This window comes from Chrysemys picta, chromosome 3, assembly GCF_011386835.1.
Source record: "Chrysemys picta bellii isolate R12L10 chromosome 3, ASM1138683v2, whole genome shotgun sequence".
NCBI lineage: Eukaryota > Metazoa > Chordata > Testudines > Emydidae > Chrysemys > Chrysemys picta.
The window spans coordinates 133,698,800-133,711,099 of NC_088793.1; the positions used below are offsets into that span (position 1 = coordinate 133,698,800).

Here is a 12,300-nt window from a genome sequence, read left to right on the forward strand (position 1 = left end):
GGGGGACACTGGACAGAAAGCAGCCTTAACAAAAAAAAAAGAGAGCAGGAAAGAATCTAATCTCTCAGATTTCTATGGCACCTATCACCATGGTATCTAAGTGTGAAATGAAGATGATGGAAATAAAAGAACTGTTCCTACCCATGACTTGAACTGCACAGCTAGAGAGGCCATGTGAGTAGTAAAAAGGGAACCAGTGAAATTCTTCATGGCCCGGGATGAGCTAGAGCAATCTGGAGGGGAACGATTGTCTAGTTCCAAGAGTGCTCTCTCATATATTTTGTCTGAGGAGAAAGGCCTCCCATGCAGGGAACTCACAGAGCATAACAACTGAAATGGAAAGAGGAGACAGGAGAAAAACAGGGCAGGATCATATTGCTGCCACTCAAAAAAAGAAAGTGAAGCTCTAGCCATTACTTTGTAAACCTCCAGCCCAGTGGATGCCGGAGACACTAGAGAAGCAATTTCAGAACTACCACAGCAAATCCGATTAGATTTGAAGGTGTCAAGAGCCAGGCTTGTTCACCAAGGCATTTAGAGAGCTTGCCTGGGGAAGGAACAGCAGCTATACCAAAGAAGGCAAGGCTCACAAAAGGAGCTGTAGCTACCTCCCAAAGGCAAAGGCTCTAAAGGCCAAGCCCTTAAAAACAGAAGTACTTAAGAGCCCAGATTCTCCTCACCCATGGCCTCCCAAGTGGCCCTTCCAGGAGAAGTGAGCATCACACTTTCTGCTAGCATGAGTAGGTAAGAACAGAGACAGATATTCTCGCAGTTGACAAACCCTGAAAGGACCATATGAGGACTAAGTGCTGAGAGGTGGCAGAATTCCAACCTCACACACCTGCAGCCTCCTGAAAAGCCCCAACCAGGGAAGATGGGTTGAGACACAGAGTACAGTAGTCGTTTAGGACCCAGACAGTTCAACCTCGTGTCTACAGCTCCACCCAGGGATGGGAGAATTAGGCTGCTGCATTGCAGTCATCATTGCAGGGATGAATAACTGAGTCAAGAGAAACAGCTCCCAGTCCCTGGCTAAAGGAGGGGTGCTCTGGACAGAGCCAGAATCTGAGCACCAAGAGAAAGTACAGAGGAAATAAAGGAATCAGACCCCCTCCACACACATAGCCTCATAGCCAGCTGTAAAGCAGAGTTCTTTCCTCTGACTTTCATCTTTTCTCTTGTCTTCTTTATTTCTGGACTGGAGACTGGGGGGAAAAATAACAGTTAATTAGAAGACAGGCACAGGACTGCACTCCATAGTTCCAAAACAAAGGAGAAAAGACAGAGGTGGAAAAGGAGTGGGTGGGCTGGCGCCTTGCCTGAAAGTTCTTCCGCTTCTTTTTGTCAGGGTAGGCAGAGAGATAACGTCTAGTGAACCAATTCTATCACAGGAGAGGAAAGAGGAGAGATACAACAACTTAGATATTTTTTGTAATTGTTTGAAAGATTAAAAAAGTATTAGGACAAATTCATCCCTCACGTTTCACCACCACAAACTAGTGGAACTCAGGCTTGGGGCAGTTGATAGCAGAAAGTCAGGTAAGAACATAAGAATGGCCATACTGGAGTCAGACCAAAGGTCCATCTAGCCCAGTATCCTGTTTTCCGAAACTGGCCAATGTGAGGTGCCTCAGAGGGAATGAACAGAACAGGTAATCATCAAGTGATCCATCCCGTCACCCATTCCTAGCTTCTGGCAAACAGAGGCTAAGGACACCATCCCTGCCCATGTTGGCTAATAGCCATTGATGGACCTATCCTCATGAATTCATCTAGTTCTTTTTTGAAACCTGTTATAGTCTTGGCCTCCACAACATCCTCTGGCAAGGAGTTCCACAGGTTGTCTTCCCGTTGCGTGAAAAAATACATCCTTTTGTTTGTTTTAAACCTGCTGCCTATTAATTTCATTTGGTGACCCCTAGGTCTTGTGTTATGAGAAGGAGTAAATAACACTTCCTTATTTACTTTTTCCACACCAGTCATAATTTTATAGACTTCTTTCATATCCCTCCCAGTTATCTCTTTTCCAAGCTGAAAAGTCCCAGTCTTATTAATCGCTCCTCATATGAAAGCCATTCCCCTAATAATTTTTGTTGCAATAAATATAGTTACAATAAATATATATATTTTAACCACAGCTAGGTGACATTCAGTCTCTACAATTAGCTTGCAGGCATGCTGTAGTCAGGAATGTATATTAGTCAGGGGTATGTTCTGTTCTTTTTTCGAGTAACAGTAAGATACACTTGGCAGCACGTCTCTCATTCCCATCTCACCCTTGCACCATCCTGCCCTATTCCAACAACATAGCTTTTGGCCCTTACATATTGCTGCTTCAGGTGCAGTGAGAGCTATATCTTAATCTAGGCTTGATCTTTGGATTTGGTCTTTCAGCTATCCAGGGCCAGTGCAAGGATATTTTGCGCCCTAGGCGAAACTTCCACCTTGCGCCCCCCCCCCTCCTCGCCTCTCCCCGGAGCATCGCTTATTATAAACTTTCAAAAATGAATACTGCATAATGTGGCATTGTTCATTAGAATTAATACAAGGCGGTCAGAAGAGATGATCACAATGATCTCTTCTGGCCCGGGGGAACCTATGAGCAAGGAGGAGGCTGAGAATGCCCCCCAGCTAACAAGGTCTCTAAACGTTCCCAGGCTCTGAGTACTTCGCCCTCCGGGGGGGACTCTGGGGCAAGGAGGGCAGAGCCGGTCTCTCCCAGGGAGCAGGTGAGAATCTCCCTGGGGATCAGGGCCGGCTCTGTGCATTGGAACATGCCACCAGGGTGTGTGTGTGTGTCAGTATTTGGAAGCGGCACCTGCGCCAGCCCTTTCCCCTCCGTCGCGCTGCGGGGTTTAGTTTCACTTTCCCTCGTCCCAGGAGGTGGCTGTGCCCGGCCCCAGGCGTGGCGCGTTGGAGGGCGAAGCTCACCTGAGCTCAGGACCGTGTCCTGCCTCCCCCAACGGCTCCGTCCCTTGGCCGCGCTGGTCGCCGCGCCCGGCCGCTGTCTCCTCCTTGCTCCACCGCAGGCTCCCACTGACCGCCCTGCGCGGCGCCCCTCACTGCAGGGGTGGGTTTGTTATGGAGGCCTCGCTCCCTGCTCTGCCCCGCTCAGACGACTCCCGTGACGCCGGACACCACTTTTTTGCGCCCCCAAATCTTGGCGCCCTAAGCAGCCGCCTAGTTCGCCTAGTGGTTACACTGGCCCTGCACCTATCTTTAACTCCTATTGATTCAGTCCTTTGACTGTGTGTGAGAAGAGGTAGCTTCCTGAGTTCATTCACAGTTGTTAATTTTGTTTCCACAGGGAGGTTTTACAAATAAGAATTTGATCTGAGAAAGGCATGTGTGTTAAAGATACAAGGAGCATGAAAATCTGTGCTGATGAGTTCTAAGCAGAGTGCCAATATACAGCTGATGAGAATAGACACAGTTTGCAATGTTATACTTGCCTCTTCTTCACTGCTGTTATCTTCCTTTTCTTTTTCATCTTCTTCCTCTTCTTCAGCTTCACTGCTGGAGCTCTCCTCTTTCAACTCAGTCTTCCAGGTACTGGGAACAGTTCTGCTTTTACGGAATTCAAGGGCTTGGTCAAAGGCTGCAAGAAGACCAGCATTTATTAGCATTAGAAGAAGGATCAATTTGCTCAAAAACAAAACAAAACAAAAAGGGTGAGAATCCATCCCCAAATCATAGGACTTTAGCAGTGTTGTTCCACAGCCACTCCTTATCTGCATCCTTATGCAGAGGTGCTCAGCCATGCATACCCATTAGTCTCTGCATCAGGCACTCCAAGCTATTTGCAGTTATTATTTATGCTGAAGTGATGCCTAAAGGTACCAACCCACTGTGCTAGGCCATGTACAAACACATAATTAAGAGGCATCCCTGTCCTAAAGAATTTAGGGTTCAAATTAATGACAAGACACAACTGGTGAATAAATAGAAGGGTAGGAATGGGGAATAAAGAGGATTGAGGTAACAATAATATAAGCATTTATTTTGCAAAGATTAGTTGAGCACACCAGGTAGCCTGCCAAAGAGCCCACCACTCCAGCATGTAGAAGGTATGGAAGCAACCCTTTCAAGGCTATCATGTGTGCACTATGATGCAAACAACTTTATGAAGGCCCAACACAGGGGACTGGATTTCAGGCAAAATCCATGAAGTTGGTTTCCACTACATTACTACTCCTTTTGTTTGTTGTTCTAATCAATGCATTATAGTTTTAATGCTTTTAAAGATTGTGCTTGATGACTTATTGAAATTTTTCATTTTTAAACGTCTGTAGACAACATCAGAGGGAAGCCATATTTCTGTAATTTTACAGAATGCAAAAACATGCTTTCTTATATATTTGGTGCAACATATACCACTAGCTAATTGTAATTAAACAAGAAAAAAATTGCTCTTTTTGTATTTAAAGGTAATTCTTACCTTGTTTTAACAAAGCATCAGGCTTTGGTGAAGTTTCACTAATTTCTCGAACATCTTTTCTTGGTACAGAAGCACTAGAGAATTTAAAAGAGTGTTGACAAGGCAACAATTATTTGAAGTATACTTTTTAAAAATCACATATTTTTAAAAGCCAGCATTTCTCAAACTGGGGATCCTGACCCAAAGGCGGTCACAAGGCTATTGTACCGGGGTCGTGAGATCAAGAGTTACCATATGTCAGATTTTCCTGGACATGACCTCTTTTTTGGTCCTCCGATCTCTGTCCAGGCGGATTTTTGAAATACAAACAAACGTCAGTGATTTTTCCTGACTCATCCTTTTTCCTTGCCTTCAGAGCTGGGTGGTCGGACAGCAGCAGCTGCTGCCCGAGCACCTACCTCTGAAGACAGTGCCACCACTCTGCAGCAGCGCAGAAGTAAGGGTGGAATGGTATTGCCACCCTTACTTCTGCGCTGCTGCTGGTGGCACTGTCTTCAGAGGTGGGCAGCTGGAGAGCTGCAGCTACTAGCTGGCTGCTCAGCTCTGAAGGCACAGATGCTGCCAGCAGCAGCACAGAAGTAAGGGTGGCATGGTATGGTTACTTAGCTCTGTAGGGATGTGCATTGATGCCACGAAAGCTATGTCCGGTAACAAAGTGGCGGGTGGGTCATCACAGCTTGAAATATTTTCAAAGGGGGGGGCCCAGAAAAAAAAAAGTTTGATAGTCCCTGTTATAAAGGGATAATATCAAACAATACATAGAGCTATTAAATGTGTAGAAAGAGCATATGAAATGTATCTGGACAATGGCATCAATAAATCACCAGTTATCATGCAAGTTTATTTCAATATGACAATACCTTCTTCAGCAAGTTAAATATTGCTGACAGTTAATTAAAATATACCCTTTTCCACTATTACAGTTTTGTACAGTATTAAAAAAATTGAGCTGAAAAAATCCAACTGCCTTAAAAATTTGGGTGGACTATTGGCTCCATGTCTGTCACGGAGGTTGCAGAAGTTATGGATTCTGTGACTACAGGAATCTGTGACCTCCGTGATTTCTGCAGCAGCCAGTGTGGCTGACCCCAGGGCTGCCCAAGCAGATGGCTCTGGGGTCAGCTGCTAAGGTGGCCCCGGGGACAGCCACATCATCCACTGCTGGAGCGGCTCTGCAGCCAGGCGCTCAGGTGGCCCCGCAGCCAGCCGCACCAGACACTGCTCGGGCAGCTGGTTCTAGGGACCGCCGGAGCAGTGGTCCCTGTGGCAGCCAGAGCAGCAGCTGCTCTGGCAGTGGTCCGCAGCAGCTGGTGCCGCTGTCCACCCCCCCATCTCCCCAAGGTTTGGACAGAGGTATTTATAGTATAAGTCATGGACAGGTCACGGGCCATACATTTTTGTTTACTGCCCGTGACCTGTCCAAGACTTTTACTAAAAATACCCATGACTAAATCGTAGCCTTAATCATGAGCATCCATTCATTAGCACATTCAGGAAAGCATTCTCTTAATAGCTGGTGTCACAATAATCAATAGTAATATTTTGGGAGATTTCAGAAAAGGCATAATGTTAATTTAAAAAGTCACCAAAAACTTCACACCATTATTGATATAATTAACAAAAAATATTATCAGTGTGAAAAAGATTTCAGAATTATACAAACAGAAAATATTAGTAATAGGTATTGTAGTCATATCCAGAGATCCCAATCTGAACTGGGGTTCCTTGGTGCTAGGTGGATTCCTCTACTGACCTGCACAGGTCTGTGAATTACTTACTGTCAAGCAATTTGCTGAAATCATATTCTAGACCAGTGGTGCGCAAACTGTGGGGCATGGAGGAATGTTCAGGGGGAAAGGGGAGCAACCAGCGATGCCAGGTGGCTCGTGCCAGGGCCCCCCAGATGGTGCGGGGAGGGAGCGCCACTTCCACCCACTGACACCTCAGAGGGCCACCCAGCCCAGAAGCAGTGCTAGCCCATTGTAGGCCTTAAGTAGATATATTTTCTGAAGTTGAAGCCTTGCCAGCTGGGGCTAAAGCTGATGCCCCGCTATGCAGACTGAGGTGAAGAGGTCACATAAAATCATGAAATCTGTGACCTCCATAACTGACTGGAGCCTTAAAATAATAAAAAGCATATAGGGGCCCCCCTTGAGCTGTTCGGGACCCTAAGTAATTGCTTACTCTGCGTATGCCTAACACCGGCACTAGCCTTGGCCATGCAGTAATGAACGTGGGGCTTCAGACAGATTCCGTAAATGGTAAAGGGAGGTGTGACTGGAAAAGTTTGTGCACCACTGTTCTAAAGTTAAGAAGGAAACTAAAACTAAACTATAATGAAACTGTTCTATATTTCAACATCCTTTCTGCAAAATGCAAAGGAGTTCTGCCACACTTAATCAAGTGGCATAAATTAGCTCAGAGGGGACCCACCGTTTTTGAATAAAAAATGGAATCTGTCATAAAAGAAAAAAATTATTCCATTGCTGTTGCCAAAGCCCCACCTTTCCTCACAAGCATTTAAGAGCACATATTTCCTTCATGAGCCAGCACTCATTTTCTATTTTTATTTATACTCTTCTCTTCTGCTAATCAATATTAGAGCACTTTCTTAATCAGATGAAATGGTAATTCTGCCCTAGACCCCTATGATACTGGTAAACAAATCTTACTGACTTAATGAAGAAATGGGCTACTGAGAAATTCTCTTCTTTCCCTTCCTTTACAATATCTGTAGACCTATAAAATCTTCTCTGAGGCATGGCTATCTCTTCTAAACAAAACAGCAAGAATCTCAAGTTGTCCCACAAACTCCCACAGGAGTGCAGTCCTTGCCTGCTATACCAAATATATAGTTTGGGATGATAATTATAAGGGTGGATTTATATTTCCTGTAGGTAATAAGTATAGAACTGTCATCAACATGGTTCATTTTCATATCTTTCTAAACCTTGAGTAAAGCTGCTGCAATAATTGATCGGCTAAAAGCAGTTTCTTTGCTACACCCCTTACTTCCTCACACACTTTAGACGATGCACATATTTAATTGGTAGCTTCTATGTTTCTACTCACAATTTACCATCCTTGAAAGAACGAACTAGAACATTGTCCTTTTTCACTGCAATATCATCACTACAATCTGGACAAACCACCTACAAAAAGATAAGAAAGAGGTAAACATTAAAAAAATATATATTGTTTTTATAACACTTTTAGAAAGTATTTAGAGCCTAACCAAGCAAGGTGCTTACCACCCTTAATTCCAATTAACTTCAGTGGGAGTTGAGGGTGCTGAGCAACTCTCAGGATTTCACCTTTAGGGGCCAATCTTGCAAATGTTCAGGAGAGGAAATCTGCTCCTCTATACAAGTGTTAGGGGCCTTTAGTGAGGAATAAACGGTTACTCACCTTCAGGTAACTGTTGTTCTTCAAGATGTGTTGTTCACATCCATTCCAATCAGGTGCGCGCGTGCTGCATGCACAGTCGTCGGAAACTTTTCCCTTAGCAGCTCCTGTTGGTTCGGCTAGGGAGCCCCCTGGAGTGGTGCTTTCATGGCACTCAATATATGACCCTGCCAACCCGACCCCCCTTCAGTTCCTTCTTACCGGCTACTCTGACAGAGGGGAAGGAGGGTGGGTATTGGAATGGATGTGAACAACACATCTCGAAGAACAACAGTTACAAGAAGGTGAGTAACCATTTTTTCTTCTTCGAGTGCTTGTTCACATCGATTCCAGTCAGGTGATTCCCAAGCTCTCCCCTGGAGGTGGGGTTGGAGTTAAGGAACCACTGATTGGAGAACTGCCCTGCCAAAAGCTGCATCCTCTCTGGCATGCTGTGTGATGGCATAGTGGGTAGTAAATATGTGCACGGATGATCAGGTCACCGCTCTGGAGATCTCCTGGATGGGCACCTGGGCCAGGAAAGCAGTGGATGAGGCTTGAGCCCTCGTCGAGTGCGCTATAATAGGCGAAGCTGGAACCTTGGCGAGGGTGTGGCAAGTACGGATGCAGTCCATGGTCCATGATGAAATGCGCTGTGAGAAGACCGGAAGTCCTTTCATCCAGTCTGCCACCGCTATGAACAGTTGGTTCGATTTCCTGAAAGGTTTCATGCACTCAATGTAGAACACTAGCATTCTCCGGACGTCTAGCAAATGAAGACTCTGCTCCTGCGCATTCACATGCGGCTTGGGATAGAAGACTGGTAGAAAAATGTCTTTTCCAATGTGGAATTGAGATACCACCTTGGACAGGAAGGCTGGGTGAGGCCTGAGCTGTACCTTGTCCTTATGGAAGACCGGGGGGGGAGGGAGGAAGGTGGGTTCGGAGGTTAGTGCTTTTAACTCAGACACCCTTCTGGCTGAAGTGATAGCAACTAGGAACGCTACCTTCCACGAGAGATACAGAAGGGAGCATGTAGCCAGTGGTTCAAACGGGACTCCCATTAGTCTGGAGAGGACCAGATTGAGATCCCAAGCGGGTACAGGTGGTTGAAAATGTGGGTATAGCCTTTCCAAACCCTTTAGGAAACGGCCTATCATGGAGTTGGTGAATACAAAGCACCCTGACTCTCCAGGGTGAAACGCTGAGATGGCCGCAAGGTATACCCTGATAGATGATCCTGCCAACCCTTGCTGTTTCAGATGTAGTAGGTATTCCAGGATGAGTGGTATAGATGTCTGAAGTGGAGGTGTGCGACACTGCTCACACCAGCACGAGAACCTTTTCCACTTAGCTAGATAAGTGGCCCTGGTGGAATGTTTCCTGCCAGCAAGCAACATCTCCTTCACCGAATCCAAGCATTGGAGCTCTGTTGGGTTTAACCGTGAAGCTTCCAAGCTATAAGATGAAGGAATTGGAGGTCTGGGTGAAGGCGGTGAACATGGTCCTGTGTGATCAGATCTGGGTAAAGTGGTAGTGCTATCGGGGTGTCCACCGACATCTCCAGAAGCATGGAGTACCAATGTTGTCGTGGCCACGCTGGGGCCAGCATGATCACATCTGCTCTGTTTCTGCGGATCTTGAGCAGCACCTTGTGGATGAGTGGGACCAGCAGGAAGGCATATGTGAGGTTGTTCCCCCAAGGTAGCAGGAACGTGTCCGAAATGGAGCCCGGACTGTGTTTCTGGAAGGAGCACAACATTGGACACTTCCTGTTGCTCCTGGTGGTGAATAGGTCTACCTGGGGAAAGCCCCAACTTTGGAAGATGGAATGTAAGACATCCAGATGGACTGACCACTCGTGGTTGAGAAACAACCTACTGAGATGGTCTATAATCTCGTTTTCCAGGCCTGGGCGATAGGACACCTCCAGGTGAATAGAGTGGGCTATACAGAAATCCCAAAGCTGAAGAGCTTCCTGATAGAGAGGGGAGGAGCAGGCTCCGCCCTGTTTGTTTATGTAAAACATGGTGGTGGTATTGTCGGTCAACACCACCATGCACTGACCTTGAAATCTGTCCCTGAAGGTCTGGCAGGCTAGTCTCACCGCTCTGAGCTCCTTTATATTGACGTGGAGCGGGATCTCGGACTGCGACCACCTGCCCTGCATCTGTAGATCTCGGTGGGCCCCCCAACCCAGATCTGATGCATCCGTTATCAAGGTCACGGATGGCTGAGGAGCGCTGAATGGGTCTCCCTTGCATATCATGTGAGGGTCCAGCCACCAGCATAGGGTGTCTAGGACTCGTCCCAGCACTGTTACTACCGAGTCCAAACTGTGTTGGCCTGGGTGATAAATTGAGGCGAACCAAGCTGGAGTGGCCTGAGTCTCAGTCTGGCATGTCTGACCACAAAGATGCATGCTGCCATGTGTCCAAGGAGACTCAGGCATACCCTTGCAGTCGTGGTGGGGTATCGCTGGAGAGTCTGAATGATTTCTGTTAGTGCTTGGAATCTGGACCCCGTCAGTATCGCTCTCACCTGAACCAAGTCTAGTACCGTCCCAATGAATTCTATTATTTGGGTCGGTGACAACGTCGATGTGTCCACGTTGAGGAGGAGACCCAGTCTTTGGAAGGTATTTGTGACTAACCGGACTTGGGTTCCACCTGCTCCCTCGAACACCCCCGTAGCAGCCAGTCGTCGAGGTAGGGATATACTTGTACCTGCCTCTTGCGGAGAAAGGTCACGACCACCGACATGCACTTGGTGAACACCTGGGGGGCCATCGATAAACCGAATGGGAGTACCGTGAACTGGTAGTGTTTGTGATCGACCACAAACCTCAGGAAATGTCTGTGGGCTAGACGAATGGCTCTGTGGAAGTATGCATCTTTCATGTCGAGAGCAGCATACCAGTCCCCCCGATCCAGGGAGGGAATGATTGCGCTCAGGGAGACCATGTGGAACTTCAACTTTACCATATACTGGTTGAATCCTCACAGGTCTAAGATGGGCCTGAGACTCCCCCTTTGCTTTGGAGATTAGGAAGTAATGGGAGTAGAACCCCTTGCCCTTTAGCTCCTGAGGAACTTCTTCCACTTCCCCTAAGGCGAGGAGCAATGCACCTCCTGGACAAGGAGTTGATCATGAGAAGGGTCCCTGAAAAGAGACGGGGAAGTGGGGTGGGAGGGATGGGAGGAGCAGAATTGGAGAAAATATCCCTCCGTGAAGGACCCAACGGTCCGATGTTATAAGGGACATGCACAGTAGAAGTGGGATAGAAGGTTCAGAAAGCAGGGGGAAGGATCCGGTATGGAGTCAGGCACGCTGTCTTCAGGCGCCCCATTAAAATCCTTGTTTGGATCCTGACTACGGCTTAGTTGGACCCGGTCCTGGCATGACGACTGGTTAAGAGGCCTATACCTATTGTTCCTGCCCCTACGGCGGTAAGGGTCCTGCCTTGGGTGGGGTTGATATTGCCTCTGCTGTTGCTGGGGTTGAGACTTGAAAGGTTTTCTCTGATTAGCAGGCATATGCATCCCTAGAGATTTCATTGTTGCCCTTGAATCTTTGAGGCTATGGAGCCTCGGGTCTGTCTGGTCTGAAAACAGCCCTGCACCCTCAAAGGGAAGGTCCTGCAGGGTCTGTTGGACCTCTGGGGGGGGGACCTGAAGCCTGGGGCCAGGAGGTTCTCCTCCTGACCATCCCCGAGGAGATGGTTCATGCCTCTGACGCAGCCGCATCAAGGGAGGCTGAAGGGATGTCCTGGCCACTGCCTTCCCCTCCTCGACCAGAGCTGAGAACTCCACTCTTGACTCTGCAGGGAGCATTTCTTTGTACTTGGACGTAGTGTCCCAAGAGTTAAAGGAGGTGCCACTCCAGGGGGCTCCTTAGCAGACCTGATGGGAGCTGCTAAGGGAAAAGTTTCCAATGACCGTGCACATGGCGCGCGCACACCTGATTGGAATCGACATGAACAAGCACTCGAAGAAGAATCTTTATTACGCAGACTGAATTTTTTTAAAATAAACTATAAAAAATGTGCCAAGCAAAGGCACTGGCACCCACAACCAATGTTTAAAAATAAACCCAGCAACAGTATAAATATAATAGAAATTAATCAACCCCCTGAGTCCTACAACACCACAACCAGCCTTACCCAACTTTCATATGCAAGGGGTGGGCCTTGACGAATGCCATGATTGCCAAATGCCATGAAGGCTTTTGACTCTGGATGTTATGAACCTGAGGAGAAAGGGATTCCAAACATCTGTGGACCTAAAGAGAGTGCCCTGCCAGCCACCCTCACCTCTTATAGTAATGGAGCTTCAGTGCAGGCAACTCCACTGACTGCACTTGTCCCAGGGCCTCACTGGGATAGAAACAATTTCTTAGATAGGTAGATCTTATGCAACGTAGGACATTATAGATCAAATCAACATCTACAATCCATTTGGAAACCAACAGATAGCTGG

At 47.1% G+C, this 12,300-nt stretch overlaps 1 protein-coding gene across 11 annotated transcripts in view; it reads right to left on the reverse strand.

The window, feature by feature from the left end:
* The window catches only part of ARID4B (AT-rich interaction domain 4B), a 152,606-nt gene that overhangs the window by 64,405 nt on the left and 75,901 nt on the right, over nucleotides 1-12,300 (reverse strand). For 10 of the 11 annotated variants that reach the window (XR_010600177.1, XR_010600176.1, XM_005291197.5 and 7 more), the window contains 3 exons: nucleotides 7,511-7,590; nucleotides 4,439-4,512; nucleotides 3,453-3,598 (listed from right to left, as the gene is read on the reverse strand). Coding sequence is in view for 8 of the 11 variants with exons in the window: in XM_005291197.5 (XP_005291254.1) it covers nucleotides 3,453-3,598; nucleotides 4,439-4,512; nucleotides 7,511-7,590 (300 nt within the window). In the remaining 3 variants the exon portion in view is untranslated. Of the gene's footprint in view, nucleotides 1-3,448; nucleotides 3,599-4,438; nucleotides 4,513-7,510; nucleotides 7,591-12,300 lie in introns of all 11 variants that reach the window. The other variant, XM_065590511.1, reaches the window with a different exon arrangement.